This window comes from Phaethon lepturus, unplaced genomic scaffold (assembly GCF_000687285.1).
Source record: "Phaethon lepturus isolate BGI_N335 unplaced genomic scaffold, ASM68728v1 scaffold18826, whole genome shotgun sequence".
Classification (NCBI taxonomy): domain Eukaryota; kingdom Metazoa; phylum Chordata; class Aves; order Phaethontiformes; family Phaethontidae; genus Phaethon; species Phaethon lepturus.
In genome coordinates this window covers 42,756-67,180 of record NW_010545768.1, presented here as the reverse complement: position 1 = coordinate 67,180, position 24,425 = coordinate 42,756, and the positions used below count along the sequence as shown (strand labels likewise).

Sequence of the window (24,425 nt, the reverse complement as noted above, 5' to 3'; positions counted from 1 at the left end):
TTTTGAGACAGTTCTGTCCTCTGAATTCCTTCCTTTCTTGCATACTAGTTTGTTTTTTTTATTATTTTACTGTAGCACTTAACAAAGATTTTGCTCAGCTGCTTGCTTCCACTATGTGATAAATAAGTACACAGCGAAGAAATTACTTACTTGCTGCGCACTTGTTCATGGTTATTTTTTTGAACCTTTTAAATCAGTAACTCCATGATGAGCACAAGTGAGGTCTGAGCTCTGGCTTTGAAAATACTTTGGGATATGCCTAGCTTTGGATACAAAGCAAAATGTGGAATTACATGTAGATGAACAATCTTACAGGTTTTGCAGACTTATGATAAACATATACAGTACATCTGAAGCTTTGTTTTGTCTCTTTATGAATATGATTTGATATGTGGTTTTTGCAACTCATTTATTTATGATAATAAAAAACCTTCTTTTAATATGTAGTGAACAGCCTGGAAAAATAGGCCTGCCTTTTGATGTAAAGTATATTAGTTAAGAAAGTGAGTTTCTGGAAACTAAAAACACAGAAAGTAGAATATACTGCAAGTAGAACAGATTTAATATTATTAATAAACTGTGCATAACCATACTTGGTTTTGATTTTTATAATCTGAGTTGATGAAAAGACCTGTTGTGTTCAGAATGTAGTTAACAAAGAACTTTGCAGGAAAGGCCTGGTATTAACCAGGGTAAATTTCAGAGGTCTCTGGCTTTTTTCAGGCGTTTATTTTCTGTATTTTCTGATGGGGGGTTGTTTTTTTTGGGGGTAGAGGGGAGGGATAAGAAAAGAAAATACAAAGATACTTTAAATTTTTTAGTTACACTTATCCTTCCAAGACAGGCATGCTCCATGTTAAGGTATTTTGGTCAATTGAAGCATGTGAATTCTGTTTATGTAAACTCAGAATGTTGTCTATCTTTGTTTTCCTTAAGAGAGAGTACTAATAGAGAATTTTAGCATGAAAACTGTTGAGGTTTTTTTCAGCCTCCATGGTCTCGAGAAGTAGGCTTTATCTGGCATACTTTGTACCTGTTGCTTCTAAGCACGTCTGTTTTGTGGCAGACTCATTTTGCCCTATGTGACTAATACTGCTCCCTTTACTTGCCACTAGCTTACCAGATACTGGTAGATTTGTCTTCCATGGCAGTTGTCTGAAAACATACTGTTTTGAGGAGATTTTCCATTGCAAGAAAATGGGCTTGATAGCAAGACAGTCTGGTGTAAGTCCCAAATACAGATAGGTATTTTAAATGTATATACAAAAAACTTCCAGTTTCACTGAAAAAGGGAAAAGGGGAAAAAAAGAAAAAAAGAAACTATGAAAGCAGAACTGCTATTGGTTAAAATAACAGTTTTGAGCCTTAGATGTGGTTACTGTGTGTTTAACATGAGAGTTTCTTTCAGATGTGATATTATCAAAATGACAACGAAATTGCTCAGCACTGACATATTGTCAGTGACATGGTGACTATGCATTTTTTTCTTACTATGATTGTGAGAGTAAGGATTGGAGTTTGGTTTTGTTGTCTTCCTTCTTTACTGTCCATTAGTGATTAATGGGAGATAAAAAGTGAAACCATTTACAGTGAATACACTTAATTGCAGGTTCTGTTGAGGCATACATTATGGCACTGAGTTCAATTTGATTTCTTCAGTTTTATTTAAAGATGGCTGTTCAGAGCATGTAGAAATTCCACCTGGATGGCTTGCAATAAATAAGGGGTATACTCACTTTCTGCCAAAATACGTGCATCCATTTAAATACCAGAATCTTAAAGAAGGTGCAAGAAGAGCTATGTGACAGTGCATGCAAAGTATTTGGTTAGTAGCATTTACTTTTTTTAACTCCCTCTTTCTATTATTATGTAGATGATGGAGAGTACATTTGATCGTTGGGTGGCTTTCTACTGTAGTATGGAGTTCCTGATACTTGTGTGAAAATGAAAAAGGATTCCTCTAAGAGAGAAGATAAACAAGGGAAGTGGGACAGGCACTGGCCTGATTTTAGTGAGGGGGATTTTTATTTATTTGCTTATTTTTTGAAACAGATGGCATTTTATGTTTCTCTTCCCTCAAAGCAGTGCGTTTAGGATCATAAAAGTAGATGAATGCCTAAAATGGGAATGAGACGCTGCTTTTTAGAAGAATCGTGAGCCGGTTTTGACTATGTATCGGATACAGATAGGTAAGAGCAAGGAAAAAAGAGGGCTTTGCTTGGTGTCCCTAGTGAAGAGTTTGGACAAGAAACATCACAAGTACTTGATGTGCAATCTTCAGGTGTTGCAGTAAGGGAGGATACCTCAAACCTGTCAGTGAGCAAAGAAAAGCCCAAATCTAGAAGTTTCTTCATCCACATGAGAAGAACTGAGGCTATTTATGAAAGGGGATAGCAACATCTGGATTCTGTGACCCTAGTCATAATCCCTTTATGTTTTCTTGCAGAAGCCCTGAGGTCCAATCACCTGTGCTACGAGAATGATCAAAGATTAAGAGCACACTACCAGAATTACTAATTCCCCTTTCAGCTCTCATGGAGGTCACTACTTAACTTGTGTCAGTAAAATTTCGTCTGTATCCTGTTGCAAGTCTGACCAGAATTATTGCTGGCTTGGAGAAGCTGAGTGTCTTGGTGTTCTTCTAATGCATATAAATCAACTTAGTATTCAGGAAAATGGTGTCCTTAAATCCTCTGTAGTCTAACAGACACTCCCGCTAATGCCTTGTAGACATGCCTGAATGTGAGGTCTGAATGAAGTGGTGCCAGTTCTGTTCTTTAGCCATTGTTTTGAGGAAAAGAAAGTAGCTTTGTGATAGTGCTCACCATTTTATACAGTAGCTTTGTGGTTAGAGTATTTATCCAGGAAGTAAGAGTCTGAGTTCCATGTTATTCTGTTACATTTCAGCACATGCCAAAACTTACATGAAAGGTAAATATTTGGGGGGTGTCCTCTGCCCTTTTGCACAAGGCTTTGCCAGTGAGTGGCAAAGTTTCATAGGGCTGAAAAGATGGATCAGTGGAGAAGGTGAGTCAGTGGCTCAGTGCCAAAGAATTCACTTAGTAGGGAAGCAAACAGGTGTCACATAAGCATATCTTTGTTTTTTCTGGGGAAAAAGAGAAAGGTAAAAATTATTATATAACTTCTTGCAGTCCAATTAATTTATCTTAGTGTTGGTAGCATTATTACAGTGAGTGCAGCTTTCTGATTTGGAACTTTACCTGTCTGGAGAAATTTGCCGTGAAGAAGCTGCCTGTTTCCCTGTGCAGGTGGGAGGATGGAGGGGATAATGTTCCACAGACAACATGAAAAGGCAGAGGGAGATTGCACGGATACAGCATATATCAGCTTGAAGTTTAACTAGTCAGCAGTCCCTGCTCTCCTCTTGTTCCCCTCCAACTTAAGGCTTGTTTTTTTAAATTGTTTTTGGTGGTCGTTTAAATGCAGAAGAACTGATGCTAATTTGTGCTCTGCTTTGCTACCACTGGCAGGCAAGTGGTATTAAATGTGTTTAAAAAGTATGTCTAAGTTGAGACTTACGCACTTTCTGCCTTTACCTTTGTATCAATCTTTTATTCAAAACAAGCATAATATTAAAAGTTTTTAAAATAGCTTGTACGTGGCTTTTTTGCATCACCTAGTAAAATGTTAAAGAGAGATTTTGTTACTTTAGTATGCTTAAATGTTCCATTACAACTCTCTGGATTGCTGATTATATGCATTTCTGTCTCTTTTTCTCCCTGCTCCCTCTTGCTGTTTTTTGTTTGTTTTCTTTGCAGAGGTTCTTGTGCTTTTTCTTATCTTGTCTTTTCCCCTTGACCTAGAGCATTTTCAGTGCTTACTGAAATGCTTTGTGGTGAATTTAAAGCAAAACAAATTAAGACCTTGCAGTTCAAGATAGCTCAGCTCTGTAGCTGGTTCCACTTGTACAGCAGTTCAGTAGACTATAATATGTAGACACTATTGGCACTGGCAAGGCTGTTCATCATCTGGCTGACAGCAGGTCAACACTGCAAGCAAAACGGCACTTGGCTACTTGAATTCAAGCATCTAATATTTTCCCCACAGTATGACCTGCAACCTGGTTCAAATAATCCAGACCTTATGATTTGTGAAATTGTCTACATTATGGTGGACACAGCTATTCTCTTGTAACTCTTAGTTTTCTTTAAAGGAAGTCAAGAGAATTTACACTTGAAGGGTACTTGGACAAATCTAGGACACCTGTTAACTTACATCAAGCTGGAATTCTTGTGAAAAGCTGAGTTATTTGCTTCCTGGCTGCTGGGAAAAGGTTCTTCTTTCAGGTAAGTCTGGAAATAAGCTTGCTTCATACTTCATCTGCTTCACAGGCTTCTAGCAGTTGCAGAATGGAATTTACCAGTAATAAAAACCTGATTGTTTTATGTGCTGAAAAACAAAGAATTTTGAGAAGTCTTACAAATTTCTTTTTGGGGTGGCTCTGTGTGTGGGCTTGACTGAATTTCTTGCCTGCATTTCCCAAGAGAGCAAGTGCTGCTTTATTCTTACCATCCCTATCTTTGAACATCCTTTTTTCCCTTTACTCTTGTCTTCTACCTTAAAGCTAACCACTGTGCCCTTTGAGGACACTTTTTTCCCACAGTGGGAGTATTTGTCATTGGTACTAGATCGCAAACAAAAGTACTGAGATTCAGTTAATGGTCCTGTAGCCTGCAACCTTAACTGCTTGGAGGCACTGTTTGAGGAAGCAGTGTACCCTGAGGACACTATGTCCTTAAAAGGGTAGGAAAATTGAGTCCTTAGCACGATATGGTTTCTGTCCAAGAAATGTATTCAGGTCTTGCTTAAATAAGAACACCAAACACTCCATGTTTCTCATTGTGCCTCTAGTCCTAGTTATCATATAGATACATGAAATAACAGTCAGAAATATGTATGTTGTGGCATCACACAACATTGTCAAGTAAGTGTAAAGAAGTGTATTTACTGGCTTCAGCAAAAGCTTTGTTTGGTAAAATTCTGTCATGGACATGAAGATATTGTCTGTTAAGTAACCAATATAAATTTTGGTTTTATTATAATCAGACTCTCTGAGCTTGGTAGGACTAAATTATGATGCAGAATCACACTCCATAGTTATATTGCAATAGTTTATTTTAAAAGCTGGATCAAATAGACTGAAGAGAGAAGAGCTTCTGACAGTATGGAAAAATACAATCAATGCAAATTAACTTATTTAATATTTCTAGTGTAGAGATATCCAATATGGTGGTAGCATTTAATCATTAAAGAACAAAAGATGTTGGTAATTTGTAGTTGTTTAATATCTTTCAGGTTATCAGAGATGGTGGTTTGAAGAGTCAGGTTTCCGATATGAACAAAGTAAAAACATCAGCTGAAAAAAGGTAAATTTAAAACTATAGTGACTTCTCAACATTAAGCTATTTGAGATTTGTGAAAAAGCAATCTTTATCTTAATAATAAGGTAAATAAAATATGCCTATGGATTGCTAATAAGAATGTGTAAGTTGATGTCCTGAAACACTGGTGGAGTCAATATTTATTAGCATAAAGTAGCTTCACATTTAAGAAATAACTTTTTAAATGTAATATTTTCAGTTAGTGTTAGACATGTTCAAATAAAAAATATACTTTCCATTTCATTGAAACAATTACTAATTAATTTAATAATGTCATGAAAATATTGGCAAAACATAAAATGTTTTCTGCTGAAGGAATTAAAGGACAAGTTTATAATACTGTTTAAGAAGCCATTAATTTGTCATAAGATATATATAATTCTCCAACAATGCTTCAGTCCAACACACAGGTAAGACAAAGGAGTCAGATTACAGAAGATTTCAGGAGTTGAAAAGTTGTGTTTGTTTTTTTCATGATAACTTGTTTTAGCAAATATTTAGAAAAGTTATGATCTATGGAAGGCAACATGTCTGTTACGCATCAGCAAACTGTTGAAAGGCTTTAAGTTCTTACTCGTATTAAACTAGCACATGTGAAACCACCTCATGAAATCAAACCATCTAATCAGATTAAAAAAAAATTCTAAAGGCAGCAAAATAAAGAATTTTGACTTCAAAGTTAGACTTCAAAGTCGTCTTTAGTTTTCTGAAATACTGATTATTTTCAAAATGAGTGGATGAATTTGCATGAAGGACATGCTTTACTATGGACTAATTTTATATCTTGGGGTGGATTTAAAATATGAATTTAAATACTTGCATATAGAATCATCTTTGCTTTTGCTGACTTGAACAGTGGAACAGCTTGATATCAGAGACTGGTTATTCCTGTTTGTGTAAGAGGTGGATTAAAAAAAATAGTAAAGAAACTATTACATTTTCTACTTACGGTATATTATATATTAGTTCTTTAGGCTTTACGATAAGCAAAGTCAAAGTCTCAGTCAGCAATGGCTATTTTTTGAAACAGTACTAGTTATAATACATGAAGTATACTATCACAAAAAATATTACATTTTTGCAGAGTGGCTACTTAAGGGCCATTTATGTTTGTTTAGTTATTGAGTTAAAATGAAAGTTTCCATCCCTGCAATTCAAAACAGTTGTTCCCTAAGACGTGAATAAATTACGTGAATTTATTGTACAGAGAAGTCTGTGAACTAATCAGAAGTATCAGCTCACTAAGGATTATTTGGTAACTGTGGAGGTGGTTGAGGAAAAAAAAAATTGGGAGATGATTTGCATTGGAATAAAATAAATAAAAACAAACTCATAAGAAGCCTGCCTACTTTTAAAGCAGTTTTTTTTAAGGCTCACTGTAATATGCTGAAACACAGCATACCTGTTTGCTGTGGGAGAGAGAGGAGGGCATTCCCTGATATGTCAGTGTGCTGGCTGACTGCAAACAGCAGTTTTGGAGGAAGTAGTACAGTCGGGATACTGAAGGTTTCAGCTGACAACCTTCATTCGGCTGTTTTCTTTTGGAAGGCTTCTTGCCAGATGAATAGCTGAAAACCATTCTAAGATAACTGAGTTTATGTAAGCTGCCATGACAGCCATTACAGTTATCGTGCTCCTTGTGGGCAGATGCTTAGAAAGGTGTAATGATGTGTTTTAGCATTTGTGTAGCAAAAGTAGTGTACAGTGAGTAATGGAGAGTTGTGAATCTAGCAGACTAAGAATGCTTAAACCTTTTGGGTGTTGGTGGGACTGGAAGAACTGTCCCTGCAGTGAGGGAACCTTCTCTGAGAACTTCTTTTCATGTTGAGGGAGTTAATCTTTCAGATGTGAACGCCTGTTTCCCACTGGGCAGTTGGTTCCTCTATATCTACTCATAGCTTTCCTAACCAGCGAAGGAGGAAATCCACAAAGCTCTCTGGTTAGAGGCATGCTGTGTGCTTTAGCAACCGTTTTGATGACTGCAAACTTCTTCATGCTTCTGTTCTGCAAGTAAGATGGTGGTATGAGGTGTGTTTTGAGCTGCGGCATTTGAACATGGGATGAAGAAAGGGTTTCCTGCCTACAACGACATGCAGTGTATGGGATCAAATAAGGCTGGTAAACTTGACCTCAGGATGCTTAACGAAAGTCTAAGTCTGTCTCAGAATAATAATTACTGGTTGTCTTCAGAACTCATGAGATTTGGATTAAGCAGTGAAAGACAAATGGCAAACCTAGTGGTTGTGTTTGTGGGAGTCAGGGAGCAGAAATTGAGTAGTTGTAGATCAGCCATCTTCTCTTCTTTGCACAGAAGGATCCTGGAAGAACTAACCAAATGGGTGAGGCTGCGAACAGCCAAAGGTGGTTTGCGTTGTTCATGCAAGTACGCCTTGCCTCCTTGGAAGGAACTAAGGCAAATGCTCCTTCCAGGTGCTCTGGCGTAGAGCACTGGCTGAATACCAGAGCAGTGGTGGTTGATTGCTGTCAGAAGGAAGTGGTGCGTAGTTGTTTCTGGATGTGTTCTTTCTTTCTCTTTCTGGTTACAGTTAATGAATCAAAATATTTTGAGCTTCAACTAATGATCTGAAAGAAAAGAGAGAGTTCTTGTTAAAATTGCAGACAACTTGAAGCTGGAAAGATCTGCAAAAATAGTGGAGGACCAAATGATTTCAAAATACTCTTGTGAAATGAAGAAAGTAGTTAAGAATATTTGACGGAAATATGTACAAGGTACCGTGTTTAGAGAGGTATGCCAATGAATTGGATAAAGGACGGACATGTTTGTAGTGAGGACAGACAGAAATAGTAAGATTAAGCTGCAGGGAGAAAAACTTTCAAAGTAAGGGTTTGCCCTGGTTTCAGCCAGAATAGAGATGGTTTTCTTCACGGAAGCTAGTGTGAGGCTATGTTTTGGATTTGGGATGAGAAAATGTGGATAATGTGCTGATGTTTTGAGTTGTTGCGGAGCAGTCAAGGCCAGTCCAGCTTCTCGTGCTGGCCTGCCAGCAAGGAGGCTGGGGGTACACGGGAAGCTGGGAGGGGACACGGCCAGGACAGCTGACCCAGGCTGGCCAAAGTGATATTCCATACCATACGACGTCATGCCCAGTACATAAACTGGAGTTGGCCGGGGGGTGGAAATCGCTGCTCAGGGATGGGCTCTCAATCACCGGGTGTTGAGCAATCGCTGTATTGGGCATCACTTGTTCTTGTACATTCCTTTGGTGGTATTATTGTTGTTATCATTGTTGTTTCCTTCTCTCTTGCTGTCCTATTAAACTGTGTTTATCTCAACCCACGTGGGTTTTTTCCCAGTTCTCTCTCCCGTCCCACTGTGGGAGAGGGAGTGAGCGCGTGGCTGCATGGTGCTTAGTTGCCGGCTGGGGCTAAACCACGACAGGGTTACAAAGTGTTAGAACAAAGTTTGAATCATCATTTTTGCAGGCTGTTAACGACTGGTTGGGCGTATGTGTGTCACAAAGAGCAGCTGTGGTGTTCACCCAACTCTGATGAGAATAGTTTATATGGCCTTATGAAGTTTCTTGTGGTGCTCCTTAGTCATTTTTATAAATAAAAATGACAGAGACTCTGTGTAACTTTCAGTGACTACAGAGTGCTCTTGTGAGAAGCTTTAAAATGGGTGGGGTGAAAAATGTCTCTTAGTAACAAGAAGGGTTCTTCACATTGTGAGAAAACGGGTCTTGCATGAAAGACTGGCTATAGTGTTCAGGGTATTCATGTGAGGTCTGCAACGTCAGCAGCTTAAGAGGAAATCTAGCTCTGACAGGACACAGTTTTTGTTGTGCCATTCTGCCTATTTCCTTGGTTTACCTAGCTGTTGGATTAAATATACTGAATTGCATGGTGCCCCTCTGTTTCGGAGACCTATCTTCTAGATTTGGATCCTGAATGGTTTGTTAGTCAAAATGTACATATTTGCATTACAAATATCAGAAGGAGTGCCACTGCAAATTGGTCTTGTGTTTTGTTTTAAGGTGAAATGGGTTGTTACGGCATAATTTTACGTACAGGAGCAGAGTCAGTCAGGCTGGCTGCCATAATTCCTGTCCTACAACGTTTTTGATTTGCTGTGCAGACATTGAAAGCTGTCACAATATTATAACCCCTATATATATTAGTGTAGAATATTAACATATAAGAGTACAATTCTTTTAAGAAGAGAACTCAGGCATAGCTAAGAGGAAATTGGGACTTTAATTTGTGTTTCAGCATAGACTGTGGGCTGGTGGTGTTTTCAAGAACACTTTATTGGGTGTGCTGAAGACATGAAGTCTATTTGTCTCTATTTCTGTTGGAAGACTTCTTGAAGATGAGTAGCCTAAAACCATTCTAAAGGTTCCTCCTTAACTGCCACAATGGGTGCTCATTGCCCTTGATAGAAACTCTGGCCCCAGGAGGAGATCATACCTCTAAGTCTTAGAACTTAAATTGTTTTACTTTCCAATAGTGAGAATGACTTACCCTTCCTAAACCTTTTAAAGCTTTTAGTAAGTATGGAGAAATTATCTTAGATGCTAGCTTTCTGTACGTGGTATATTACTTCCATGTGCCAGTGTTGCTTGAATTTTGCAGGCCACAGCAGGCAAAAATTAGGCAAAAAAAAAAAAGAAATTTTAATGCCTGTAAATGAGTTTTGTCTTTAGGAAAACTTCTGTTTTCTTTTTTGTTTGTTCCTAAGGATCATCTTTGCTTTCTTGGGTTGTTTCCAGCTTTCAGACTACATTTATTTCACTGAAAGACCAATGATATACCACAATGGAAATTATATATACACACACACACAATTTGAAGCAGCAGTTCTCTTATATATTGGCTTTTATATGAGTTGGCTGGACTCTTACTCATTTTGATTGTGGAGCTGGTGAAGGTAACATCCTTTGGAAGTTTGTCAGTTTGTATACCAGATCAACAAATACAGAAGGATTTTATTAAAATCTTGTGTTTATTTTGGACTATTTCAAGTTCAGTGGCTAAATGGAGGAGTAGCAGTAAATAAAACAAAGCTTATGCAAGTCATAACGGCTTTATACTGTTCAGCGTGGTTTTGGATGATGTGAAAGGATTGCAGGGATAATGCTTTACTTATACAAGGAAAGTAATATTTCAGCAACCAGGACAGATTTATTTTATATCAAAAAATAATTTTAAATCGAAGTCTAGCAAATAACTGAGAAGGTGATACACTTACTTCACAATATAAAATTTTGACTTAAGCTCTATAATTAGTATAACCATTTCTTATTACTGATTTTAAGAGCTTGTAAGTGTCATCTGTAATCTGAAATTGTTTTTTGGTTATGCTTCTTGTTTAGATGTCAGTGTTAGAACAGTGAGAGTGCTGGAAGCAGTTTCCTCAGCAGCTGGTTACAACACTTTGCTTTCACAGCAGTACAACCTTTGCCATCGGCTACCTTTTTTTTCTTGATTTTAACATTTTTGTCCACTTCTAATTATTTTAGTAGAGTTAATTGTAAGTGTGAAACCTTTTCATGGATATAGAACACAAATCAAGGAGCAATAATTCCTCACTGTTATAAACAAAACTGACAGTATTTATAAAGCTAATGTTATGGGCTTTAGGTTTATTGCATATAGTCAGAACAGCATGTGTGTAAAATGAATTATGGTTGATTACTGCAGGACTTTAATGTTAGAAAAGTGAAAAGTCAAGGTAGTTACTCCTTGGAAATCATAATTACCTGTAGTTAATTACATGACTATAATTCAAATGTTAAACATCTGTCTAAAAATTATTTTAATGTGGGAATGTGAATCTCCAAACTATTCTGCATAATTGTTATAATCTAAAAATGGAGACCAAATAAAACAATTTCTAGACTGACTCTGTTTTGAATGCTATAAATATTTACGTTCATTCTATGTTATCTACCTATCTGTATGAATGCTGGGTTTGAAGTTGCTTCTTATGTTAAAATACATTTTCAAGGCAATTTTATGATGTCAGGCCAAAATACCCTTGTGTTCAAAATGAATCCAAACTGTGATGATAGCTTTGGACATATTCCAAAGGGGTGTTTTGGTTCAAAATGGTGTTCTTTTTCTTCAACTGGAGGATGCTGGTTTGCTCACTTCATGAATGATAATCTTTTCGTTCACTTCTGAAACTCCAGACTGAGAGACAGTCTTCGGCACTGCTTGTAGCCAGTTTTTCCTTGAATGGCAGGTTTGATACAGTATCCGGTCACTTAATATAGGCTGTATTTAATATAAGTTACTCAAATTGACACAGATAAACAATATTTGTACCTATATGTGGATTTTATTTGCTGCAACCAATTTTCCTGTTCACAGTTGCTCTTGTAGATGCTGCTATATTTAATTAGTCTGCTGCAATGCAGGCTTTGCAAAAATCTGTACATTTGCCAGAATTAAAGAGAATTGAGGCTGTTTTCCAATTGGGATAAAATGTGAGGTGAATTAGCCACTCCCCTTACTTTGACGAGGGATTTCTGTTGTTAGTGTTTTTTTTTTTTCTGATCTAGATGGAAAAATGAATGTAAAAAAACTTTCTTGTAGTGTTTCTACCAGTTCTCGGACTATGTCTCTGCTGTCACAGCTGGAGAAGATCAATTTGGACTCTGTATTAGGAGAAGGAGACAATGCCAGATATGTTACCTCAAAGATCCTTCATCTGGTTCAGAGTCAAGGTAGATGAGTTTTGTGGTTTTAATAGTTTTTCCTTTTGAGCCTTCTTTCTCGTATTTCTTTCTTGCTGGACTTTTCTTTAATTTTTGTTTCTGTTTTGTGAACTTGATTATACATCTGTGTTTGTCACTGACTGTTGAAAGCACCTGTTTAAGGCCATGTTTAATGCTATCTGGTATAGTATTGGTTACATGGAGTGCATTTTGTATTGTCAAACAGCTATAATCTAAGCAGTAATTCACAGTAGATATATATGTGTGTGTATACATTTAAGAAATCTTTCTTACAGAAGATTTTTACTTTTTTTTTTTCTTTACAGTTTTTTACTAGGGGATGAAAAGATTGTTGAACAAGTGAAAGCAAAAATGAGCTTTAAAATGACTTAAATCTTTTATTATAGTTATATATGCAGTTTTTAATAGGTTTTATTATTTGCAGCGTAGATTTTCTGATCAATCTGTATATGATCACATTTTTTTCTTCTGCAAACTAGTGTATTAAAAGAAAAATGGTCTCTTTCTCATTGGCAGAAAAAACCAGGAAGGAGATGACTTCTAAGGGCTCCACTGGAATAGAAGTTATCTTGTCAACCCTAGAGGTAAAACATTTTAATCTGTGCGGTTGTGGGTACGTAGCAAGCTTTCAGTTTATCACTGGTCTTTGTACTATTAAATACATTGTTATCCTAGCCATTCTCCAAAACTTATGTAGGACTGTATGATTAGATACAGTCTTTAAATGTCATAACCTACTTAAGAATTTCTCTGCCTTATTTTTAAATATTCTAAGAAATTATTTGTCAACTATCAGTTCTAGCTAGTATGCCATACGGTTTTAATTGTTTTTGTGGTTAATTCAGACTGCATAGGGGGATTGTTAGATGGGTGGTTACATCCTAAGTTCTGTTTGATTTAGCAGTGGCAATTTCTCTGAGCTTTAAAAGTATCTAAACCAATGTATTAGATTTCCACTTTAAGCAAAGAAATATCTCTGTTTTTTATTGCAGAATACAAAAGATCCTCAAACTATTCTAAATATATTGAATATCCTCATTGAAGTAGTCTCAGTTGGTAAGTTTTCATTAAGGAACAATTTGTGATTATATTCTTGTGTTTTTCTGCAGACTTTTGGGTTTTTTGGTTGGGTTTTATTGTGGTGGTTTTTTCCCCCCTGACATTTGCTAAAGCTGGTTTATATGCAGAACAAAAGGAATGTAAAGACTGAACTCAGCTTTCAAATAAGCATATACAAATAATTTATGCTGCTGGAAGTCTAAGTCCAGCATGTCCTTGTGTAGTGAAGTCACACATGAAGAAAATATTGTTGTTGTAAAGACTTTCCTTATGATAACTATAGCTTAGATACCTAATTGTTCTTTGACTTTGGAGATGTCAGTTGAGTTTTAATTTGTAGGTGGTGGTCGGAGAGCAAGTGTCTTAGTCACTAAAGGAGGGACCCAGATCTTACTGCAGCTGCTTTTGACAGCCAGCAAAGACTCTCCACCAAATGAAGAATTAATGGTGCTTCTTCATACTCTTCTTGCAAAAATTGGTCCAAAAGGTGATAATGATATACTTAAGTTATATGGCTTAATACCTTATAGTTTTGTAATTGAAATTTAAGAAAAATTTTCTTTCTATTATTGTATAAGCATCCATGTACTCAGAACTGGTAGAGGAGAACAAAACGAGGAGCAAAATAGAGGGGAGGAATGAATGGTGAAAAATAGATATGCAGAGTTGACATTATCCATAGAAGGAATTCACAGTTCATTTAACTTATTTTGAAATTATTATAAAAAAATTAGTGTGATTGACCTTTTATTTCTTTGATGTCAGACAAAAAGATTGGCATGAAAGCAAGAATTAATGGTGCCCTAAACATATCATTGAATTTAGTGAAGCAGAATTTGCAGAACCACAGGCTAATATTGCCATGTCTTCAAGTATTAAGAGTTTACTCAACCAACTGTAAGTATTGCAGATAATTATTTTCTTTCCATGTGATATAAAATTTTTTACCTAGATACAGTTAAAATATCAGATCGAAATGCTTGTTTAATGTTAGATGTTCAAAGTAACTATTTTTATCTCAGAATTTGCTTTTTATATCCACAAATTGCTTAAATGTTAATAAAAGCTGTGAAGCATGTTTGCAATTTTTTGTATCTTTGTTTTTTTGTTTGGGGGGGGCGTGTGTGTGTGTGTATATATGTATAGTTGTGTGTTTTAACCAGTGCTATTGGATGTATGGATTTTTGAGTCATCTAATCTGCATAAATGCTGATGCTTTAATATCTAAACCAGAAATGCTAATACTGTACTTGGAAAAACACTTCACATTAAATAATCATTCTCTATATTATACATGTTTATGGGGTTTTTTTGTGCTTTTTATGATTTTCTTTCATTCTTGATTGTTAATTTAAAACTTGGTTTACACAGGAAATATTTTATTTCTTTATTTAACCTTCATTCCTTGTGTTAAGTGCCCTACTATTCAACTAACATTCTTCCACAAGAGCCTAGTAATTGTTTGGGCAGGTAGTAGGAAGTTGATGAAAATAGTGTGGTTCTTCTGTATCTCTACTGTTAGTTTGATACTCTAGGTTTTTTCCTTTGAACTCAAAATGGCCTTTAAACCTCTTACTTAAGTGCAAGAAATTGAAAACCACACTCCTCGAAGAGAATTTATTTGATAATCTATAAGATTACGTTTTTAGGAAATCCTCATGAGCATGTATAATTCATAAAGTCCCAATACTTTTACAATGTGGAACCCTTATTTCCGTTGAGCTGTCTGATAATAAGGTAAAATGCTTCTAAATGGAAGAGTTTAATACAGATTGTTACATAGCTTAGCTGAAAACTTGCTTCAGCCTGAAAATGGGAGATTGAACTGAGTCTTTAATTTGGATTCTGCTTAGATCAATTCTGTATTTCTGTATTTCCCACTCATTACAAACAGAAGTAGTAGTTTATTGCATTCCAGTGGGTAGTACTATTCAAAGTTTGTGTACAGTTGCTACCAGAACTGAATCCTAACTTTCCTTATATTCTAGTGGTGTAATGTTGCTGCTAATAATGACGGAATTGCAACTTGGGTTCAAGTACTGAATTCTACACTAAGAACAGCGTTTGTTATGTTGAAGTAAATTCTTAGTTGCTCTCTTCCTACTTCGTTAATAGTGCATATTTCTGAACTCAGTGGGGAATTGAATTTCTGTGCCTGTTTCAGCAGTTTGTATTTTGAGGGGGCATTGTGCTTCAGCTATATATACATCCAGTGTGCATTTCTTGAACGTAGGTCTTAGCATCATTTCTTTTAACTTGCTCCCTTTCAAATAGATTATTTTTATAATTTTTTTTTCCTGAAAACATATATGCATAACATGTAGCTCAGGTAACCTTATACTGATTGGCATTTCTAAATTTTACAGCAATCACTTGGTTTTCAAATCCTGGCGGACATACCTGTCTATCCCAATACATAAGTTCTGTGACTTGCTATTAATCCTTGTTAGACTTGAAATTTTTAGAAACCCTGCTGTCTTGATAAACTGTGAGATTTTTTGGAAGAAAATATTTTCTATGATGTATCTTAATAACAAAGAAGGCAGAAACATGCATTGGATGTAGTATGTGATTTTATTTGAAAAGTAATAATTAATTTTTTTCTTACTTTCCAAGTTTTATCAGGATTGGATTATCACCCTAATTATGTGCAGAGTAGCGTCTGCTTGTCATTGTGTGTATTAAAGCACAAACATGTTTAACATTTTTTGTGCTTCAGAAATAACTTTTATATATTTTAGTTTGAATATTTTCTTTTTCTTTCGCCTTTCTTATTACGTTATCTTAAAATTGATTGTTTTTAACTCTTCCAGCTGTAAATGCTGTGTCCTTGGGAAAGAATGGAGTAGTGGAACTGATGTTTAAGATCATTGGTCCTTTTAGTAAAAAGAACACTAGCCTTATGAAGTAAGTAAGGTCTCTTTAATATAGTATATGGAAGAACCTTAGATATGTTTCAAAACTTACTTGTAGATGAAAATAATATTAGAGAAACCAAATGTAACTCATATTTGAAAGTTAAAGTGAAAGGAGGTGGGAAGGAGAATCACAAATCTGACAGTTTAATTTTACCCAGTAGAGTAACACGAGGTAGTTGAATATCTAGTTACAGTACTGGTAAAAAAATACAAATGTTATTTTTTGTACAGCTATGGAAGCTGTACGATGATTATCCCCAAATCAGGAAAAGCAGATCGGGACAATCCCATCATTTTTTCAATTTGTTGAATTGGTTCCCACATCTTCTTTGTGTTTTTTTAGAGTGATACTATCTGTTTTATTTTGTAATAGAATTTTCCTTCTGGTTTACTTCAAAGCAATTACAGACTCTTGGAGCAAAACCGTAAAACATAGAGTAGGAGGCACCAGCTATGTCTGTCTAGTGGGCTATTGTGTTAAAAAAAAAAAAAAATTCGTTACATACCTTAAAGGGGTGACTTTAAATTTCCCCCTTGCCCCGTATTTATCTTTTTATTTTTTGGAAGTGATTTTAGGTAAAAAATGCATCTAACTGGAGATAAACCTTTCTTTATACACTACCGCCTTTTTGAAGTACATATCTGTAGAAAACTGAATTTTTCATCTCATTAGTAAAATAATAATCTCATGTTGTTTTTATTCTAACTTCAGTACAAAAAAAATGGTGTTAGGTTATCAAAATCTGATATTTGTGGTCACTGGAGTCTCTTTCTAAAAAATGCCCTGCCCCTTTAAGCCCCAGCTAAAATTAGACATATGAATTTACTATTCCATTATGTGAGTAGTCATGATATCCTTGTTTGTGGTCTAAGATCAGATGTGTGAAGTTTGTCTTTACAAAGAGGGTAAAAATTAGTATATACATTTTCTAGTTGTGCATCTTGAGTTAATAGAGACAAGATCTTTGTGTACAAGAAAAATCTTATGCTGATGGTCTTGTAGAACAGATTGATGAGCATTACTCCTCAATAAATGCATACACTACCCGTTTTGACCTACAGTTTTCTAAGATAGTGTCCTTTGTTTTGTGGAAGTGCCTGTTCAGCTGCTAACATAAAAACATGAGTTTCAGAAGTATCTCATCCATTGAGTATGGTTCATAAACATTACGTTGTCACTTAGGGTGTTTTTTTGCAAAGGCTGAAAATCTATATAGCCATTGCATTGATATTTTTAAATTTCACCATCAGACTTCAGATACAGCGGAGATGCATGATGTTTTAGTGAAATCAAATTTTTAAATCAAAGTCTGTGATACAGTGCAACCAGGAAAACATGAGAACAGATGCTAAGTAAATCTGTTAGCTGTAAATATTTTGTATAGTTTTACAGTGTTGTAGATTAAGCTTACTGGTTGGTTGTTGTTTTGACTTTTCTTGTTATGTTGACAGGGTTGCTTTAGACACACTTGCTGCATTGCTAAAATCAAGTAAGTGTTTGACTACAAGAAACTGTTTGTCTAGTTGAGAGATATATATATGTGTGTGTGTGTGTATATAAATACATACACAGAGTAAAACTAATATTAAGTCTGTGGCCAACACAAAATCAAGGCTAGGAAATGTCAAAATAAGGCTACAATTTTATCTGCAGTCTCTGGTGCTTTAATATTTGTATGGTATATACATATATGTTTAATAATTAGTTACTGTCTCTTCAGTTATGCAGCAGAAAGGCTGTGCTGCTTCTGCAAAACTGACCTGGATCCAAGGTGGAGAAATAGCCTTTTACAGTCAATCACCTCAGTCCTTCAATAACAGATATCTATGGCATAACTCCTGTGCATCTTCTTTATACATGCATCTTGAAAATATCTTTTGGATGGCAGGGGAAAATACAGGGTTTCTTCAGGTACCTTTCTGAGTAATTAGGTCTTGGGTCCTGATGACAAGTCTGTCAGTGATGCTTATGAAGCGGAACCAAGGGTAACAAAATGATGGTCTGTTCACAGAATTTGGCTGTCAAGGCTGGCAGTAGTGGATCCCAACAAATGTCATCTCTGCACATTTTGCACCAGGATTGTAACTGATAAGGAATTAAAAAAACTTGTTCTCTCCAAACAGTTGTATAAAAGCATTCCTAGTAGTTTTAGTGGAGTTAGGTAAGAACTGAGGCTTGATTAGTTTTGCAGAAAACCATTTCAGACAAATGACAGGAAACTTCTGTACCAATTATTACAGGGTGCTGAGTTTTCTCGTGTTTGATCAGTGTGATATCTTGGTCTTACAGATTTGTGTATTTACTAATTTTGGAAGTTCTCCTTAGGAAATTGATGGAAAGAAGTATTCCTGAATTATTGTCAGTATTCTGTTCTGTAAATGGGCAGCTAAATTTTAATGCTGGGGAAGAAATAAGATGTTGAAAAGGCATGTCTTTACAACAGCAGGTCTTGTGCATTTATTTTGAAGTATCTTACTCATTCTTGAGGGATTTTGACGTTGTAACTTCCTACACTTTACATAAGTAAATCTTTTCATAAAAACGCTAATCTCTGGTGTGTAGAGTTCAGTTGTCATAGTGATTACCCGGTATTTGGGGTAGAGGTATTTTGAGTTTATCAAATTTGAGTGACAGTTGCTGCAAAACTATTTGGGTTGCAAGCGGCAAGAAGTTTGTGTCAAATCTTGTATCGACACAGTGTGTGTGGGTATAGATATGCTTTATATAAACACTTTTTATTTGCTAGCTGACAGTGTCTTACAACTACCTTTAAGTATAATGCACACTGTTCTTCTGGTAAACCATGGAAATTACATACAATGTTATTCTGAAGAATGAAGTTATCCTAGTGGCCTCAGTTATTCAGTCATTTCTGTTAAGGTTGGTGTACAACTCTGCTAAGCGTGCCTAAAATACTACTTTAAATGAAACAATTCAGTTACTTGGGTAAAAAGAATAATTTTAACATTGATTTGAAAATAATGTTGAAGTCATTGGGCAATTTTTTATTTTCTTTCCTAACTTTTTTTTATAAAGAAACAAATGCCAGGAGAGCAGTAGACAGAGGATATGTGCAGGTGCTTTTAACAATTTACGTTGATTGGCACCGTCATGATAGTCGACACAGATACATGCTGATACGTAAAGGAGTTTTACAGTGCATTAAAAGTGTTACAAACATGAAATTGGGAAGAAAAGCATTCATTGATGCCAATGGGATGAAAATTCTTTACAACACTTCACAAGTAAGTTTATTTCAGTTGTTTTTCTTTGTAGTTGGTTTTGCCTCTTCAGCTTTAAAAACACATCCTGACCTCAGATTTGTTTTAGTTCTGTTATGATACATTCCTGATTATGGGGGTAAGGATTATTTTCTGTATTTGACTAAAGTTGAATGAAAGAGCACATAATTAAATTCATAGTTGCTGTTATTTAGCTGTGACTATCTCTGGGAGGGGCTGTTGGACTTAATTTAAAGAAAGGGGAGGGAGTCTTTTAGTTTTGACGTTTGTGTTTTTAAAAAAAGGTGAATTTGAGTTGGTAGAAGTTCTGGCTTTCAAAGGAGACACTGGCAAAATTTATTTTTGCTTTTTAATGAACTTTGCTTATTAATGAACTCTAGAAATCTGTAAAGCAAATGTAGTTTCACTGTTAGTTTGAGAGATACTTCTCTTTTCTTCATTATTTTCCTGTTAATAGGAGTGCCTTGCAGTAAGAACTCTTGATCCTCTTGTCAACACATCCAGCCTAATAATGAGAAAATGTTTTCCGAAAAATCGTCTTCCTTTACCAACTATTAAGAGTGCTTTCCATTTCCAACTGCCAGTTATTCCTTCTAGTGGTCCTGTGGCTCAGCTGTACAATTTGCCTCCTGATGGTATGGTAATTTTGTAATATTTTGTCTTGGCGTATGTCTGACATTGCTTTATGTAAGGTGGAATCATTTTCAGTTATTTGTGTTCTCCACTAAAACTTGGACTCTGAGATCCTGCTCAGCTAGCAAAGGATCTATGACTGTTAGTGTGGAGCATCAATTTCTAATAAGTTTTAGCTGATGAAAATTTTGTCTGCATATATGTGGTTATGTTTCTGAGATACAAGATAAAAAAAAAAAACCAGGAACTAAAATGTGATGTTCATCAAACTCTTAAGTGTAAACCATAGGCTGTACATGTTAGTCTACAATGATCTCTCTTTTTAACTCTTACATGCATTCTCCTGTATGAAATGTAATGTAGTGTACATCTTGTTTTACAGGAGTGTATAGTTCTTGATTTCTTTATGGAAATCTGATAAACTGGATGTAGTGAATTTAGATTAACATGTGCCATTTGAAGCATTGTTTTTTAATTTATTGTGGCTATTCCTTCACTCACATGATGTGAAAAGTAGACCCACTTTCTTGAACTGTTGCAGTCTCTTAGGCAACACTTGTCTGCAAAGCATTTGTATGATTCTTTGTAGGAAATAGATTCATTCCATTATGATCACCTTTCATTATTTTTGGATAACTAATGTTTAAAGCATTTTCAGGTATGGTGAAACAACTTGGCACCTGGATAAGCAACTGATGAAGTTGCTGTCAGAAAGTTACTCTAAAATGAAGTGGCAAAGTCAGACTTTGTAATATATTCTTATTCACAATATGTCCTGAAACAAAATGTGATCATAGCTGAAAGAAGACAGCTATCTGATTGGAGTTCATATGCATCAGACTCGAATTACAGGAGTTTAGAGTTTGCTTGTGTTTTGTCTTCAAAGTTTTAGGTGTGTGTTCCAAAATCCACAGAAATTAAACTTCTACTTAATACAGTATTTTTGGTACTCTGTAACACCTATTTAGAAACTTCCTATTCTGTTGAAGTAGACTACTGATAGTGGTCTTTTTTTAAATAGGTTTGTTATCTATTAAAAAAGAAGTGAAAAACCTAAGGAAATAGAATACATAGGATTTTCTTTTTAAGGAAAAACTTCTGTATTAAAAGATGTGTAGAATGTTGGGGTGTGTACAGCTCTGAGTTTATTACAAGTATAATCTTGTGTAGTCAGTGTTGTAAAAGTAATACATGTAATCTTGCTGAATACACTAGAAAATCAGTATGATTTGTATACCTCTGAGTGAGCCTTTTACTGACAATCAGCAAATTTCCTGTATGGAAAACGCTCTTTCAGAAAACATAACAAAAACCCCCAGCATTCAAACTGCACGAGATTTCTAGAAAAAAGATCAAGTTTGCCACTAGTAAGCAGCACATCTGCCAGAATAACCAGTTAATGCCCACTTTCACATATTAGGGAGTTAGCCTAGTTCTTGTTAGTCCTAGGAGGACTAGGACTAAAAAAGAGGAAATCCTAGATCCTTCAGTGTACTGGGTCTCTAACTTAAGTAGAAATCGGTCATTAGTGTCCAGATACATCCACATGTCTAAAAAATAACGTCTTGCCATAGTTTTTGGGGTAACATTTAGGTCACAGCAGTTGCAGTGACCACACTTCTTGAATATTTTCCTTACTGGTTGAATCTCTGGTGATATGCTTCTGAGGTTTTTTTTCAATTGTTAGGCCTCATTTAAGCAAGGCAAAAAAGGTGAAGTGCATTGTCCCACTGTTCCCTGATACTCGGTCAATACTAGCTGACATGACTAAAAGCTACTGAGACCTCAATTTTTTTTGGACATAGTCATTGTTAAAAGAGAAGCTGCTGCCCGAGGATTCACACGCCAGTCTCACTCACACACTACTCCAGTTAACTGCTAGGACCAGAGTCCTTTCGCAGTGGGCAACTCCAGTGAGCTGATGCGTGCCCCTTTCCACTCCTCGCCCCCCCACATACGCTCCCTCTCAGGCGCTTCCTCTTCCCTCATGCTCAACCCTGGGTTTCCTGAAGCAGAATCTCTGATGTGACATATTGCCAGACGAACTTAGTAGGTGGTGCAGTGAAGAACAGCTCAAGCTGGGTGCTTCTGGAGAGGGACCCCAAACGAAAGAATCTCTGGGCAATTACACCCTTACAGTCTAATTTCCCCTCCCCTCATGAGATGGTTCGGTCCAGTAGCAGTATTTGGGTCTGGGGTCTCCTTGTGCCTCATTGGACCCTTTCACTGTCTCCAGGCAGGCTGTTCTTGTTCTTTTCTTGATGGAGCAACCTCTGCTGATGCATGTGGCTACCTTATCTTTCTAATTTGCACCGGTTTCGGGGCCTTCCCTCATATAACTAAGTCAGAGTTTAGTATAAGTTTATCATATAAGTTTATCAGTATCTAGGTGAAAGTTTACCGCTTGTGGCCTAAGGCTTTTTGCTAATGCTATAAAATGGATTCCATTTGAACTAGGGTGTGACTCCTGTAACAGTCGTTATTACTTACTTTGGGAAAAGTTGTCAGAGGCATCTCATTTTGTGCTCAAGCCATGCTGAGATGTTCTTGGCATATCCACATTGTAAAGTATTTCTAATGGCCATCTGCTGTCTTGCTGGGTTTTTTTGGGTAGGGGTGTATCAGATGTTTTTTGGTTTTGTTTTGCTTTGTTTAAAATAGAGATCTTTGTTTTGACTTAAAACTGGGTAGAAATTAAATAAATAGAGTCTGCAGTATTGTCAAACAAGCATTTTGTTTTGTAAATCTGTTAATAGTGATTAGTGTTTACTAGTTGGTCTTTTCAAGTGGTAAATAAAAAAGAAAATAAACCCAGAGAGGATTTTTTTTTTTTTTAGTATATATATTGGATTAAATGTATAATCTGCCTTACAAAACTTTTTTGTATCATAGTGGATGATGTAGTAGATGAAAGTGACGATAATGATGATGCTGAAGCAGAATCAGAAGTTGAAACTGAAAATGACGATGACAAGGACCAACATTTTAAGGTTTGTATGAGATGAAATTAACAGGCAAAAATCAAGCATAATAGTTTGGGGGTTTTTTTTCTTAAGTTGCTTGAATCATATATACAGCCATGTCTTTTAAGTGATAAAAGGACTTTGAGGAAGTTTTCAGGGCAATTTCTAAAACTAAAAAAGCTCCTGAAGCTTAAGGCAGGTGGGTGCTGCTTGAAAATATCATCCTTTGTTGTTCAGATTGCTTCAGGATTTTTATCAAAACCTGTTTGCTTCACACTTAAAGTGTCTGGAGTACAGTGGAATGGAACTGGGACTCTTTTAGCAGTGCTCTGTTCCCAGTTTTATTTCTCTAAGCCCTCTCTTCCCACCTAAGCCACCTAGCATGTAGGAACTACTCTAACTTTTGCCATTGATTTGGACTGGAATTGACTATGTCAGTGTTTCAGCAAGGTAATTTTGAAGTTCAGACAACTGTGGAGGTAGAGATCAGACCTCTCACTGTTGTATCAGTTTAGGAAGGTCTTGTTTTGCTCTCCAGCTGCCAGTCAGGACATGAAAAGGCATTTGGTCAGAACTTTATTCTATATTTTTATGTTACACATATTCAGGAGTTAATGGAATTGTATGTCCATGGACTGGAATGACAAATTTTACTCAAGGTTCTCATGAGCCCTGATGAAGGGAGTTATTTTCCATAGAAGCAGTTACTCCTCTGTCACTGCAGTCAGATGAAATCTCCACACTCCAGGTTGCAATAGCTGGATTATGCACAGATCTCATGTAAAGTGTAGTCTAATGTCTGTGCATAATATGTTTGGATGAAAGAAAGAAAATTGTGATGTTTGTAATATTTCTGCTGAAAAGGAGGCTTTAGCATACTAATAAAACCTTCAAGGTGAAACATGCCGTTCAGCCAATTTTAAAATAGTGATATTAAGCTTTTAAAGCATGGACATGTCAGAAGTAAAAGGCAAATGTAATTATTTTAGAAGTTCATTAATTCTGGATGCAAGATTAATTTATTCTGGTGCTCTTTCAGAATGATGATATTGAGACTGATATTAATAAACTGAAACCTAGACAGGAACTGGGAAGACCCATAGAAGAACTGAAAATCTATGAGCAATTTTTCCCAGAACTTTCAGAAAACTTTCAGGTAAAGTATGTGATTCCCAGAGCATTCCTTGTCATAATGGGTTGACTCTGGAATACACTTTGACATTCCTTTTTTGGGTGGATAGTTCCTCTAGGCAAAAAAAGAGAGTCTGCAGTTCTAGATCTACATATGAGAGTGCTATATAATGAGTTATTTAGTTAAATGTTATGAGTTACTTTAATCTGAGAAGGGGACTGTGGACAGATATAAAGGAAAACTATTTTCTTATGTCAATATTGCACACAGAGAAAGTAAAATTGTAAGAAAGGACATGAGATTTCTGACAAAGATTCATACTCATTGTATTAAGTATTTCCTTAAATGCTGTGCACCGCTGAAGTAGTTCGTTA

General features: G+C 36.0%; 1 protein-coding gene across 2 annotated transcripts in view; it reads left to right on the top strand.

Moving 5' to 3' along the window:
* The first annotated feature begins 5,355 nt into the window (after positions 1 to 5,355).
* Positions 5,356 to 24,425, top strand: part of AGTPBP1 (ATP/GTP binding protein 1) — a 51,841-nt gene continuing 32,771 nt past the window's right edge. Inside the window, exons 1-12 of one of the 2 annotated variants that reach the window (XM_010289071.1) lie at positions 5,356 to 5,387; positions 11,961 to 12,091; positions 12,620 to 12,687; positions 13,096 to 13,159; positions 13,503 to 13,649; positions 13,928 to 14,059; positions 15,976 to 16,069; positions 17,533 to 17,570; positions 19,118 to 19,326; positions 19,883 to 19,958; positions 22,849 to 22,946; positions 23,959 to 24,075. In XM_010289071.1, the coding sequence (XP_010287373.1) occupies positions 5,356 to 5,387; positions 11,961 to 12,091; positions 12,620 to 12,687; positions 13,096 to 13,159; positions 13,503 to 13,649; positions 13,928 to 14,059; positions 15,976 to 16,069; positions 17,533 to 17,570; positions 19,118 to 19,326; positions 19,883 to 19,958; positions 22,849 to 22,946; positions 23,959 to 24,075 (1,206 nt within the window). Of the gene's footprint in view, positions 5,388 to 11,960; positions 12,092 to 12,619; positions 12,688 to 13,095; positions 13,160 to 13,502; positions 13,650 to 13,927; positions 14,060 to 15,975; positions 16,070 to 17,532; positions 17,571 to 19,117; positions 19,327 to 19,780; positions 19,959 to 22,848; positions 22,947 to 23,958; positions 24,076 to 24,425 lie in introns of both variants that reach the window. The other variant, XM_010289070.1, reaches the window with a different exon arrangement.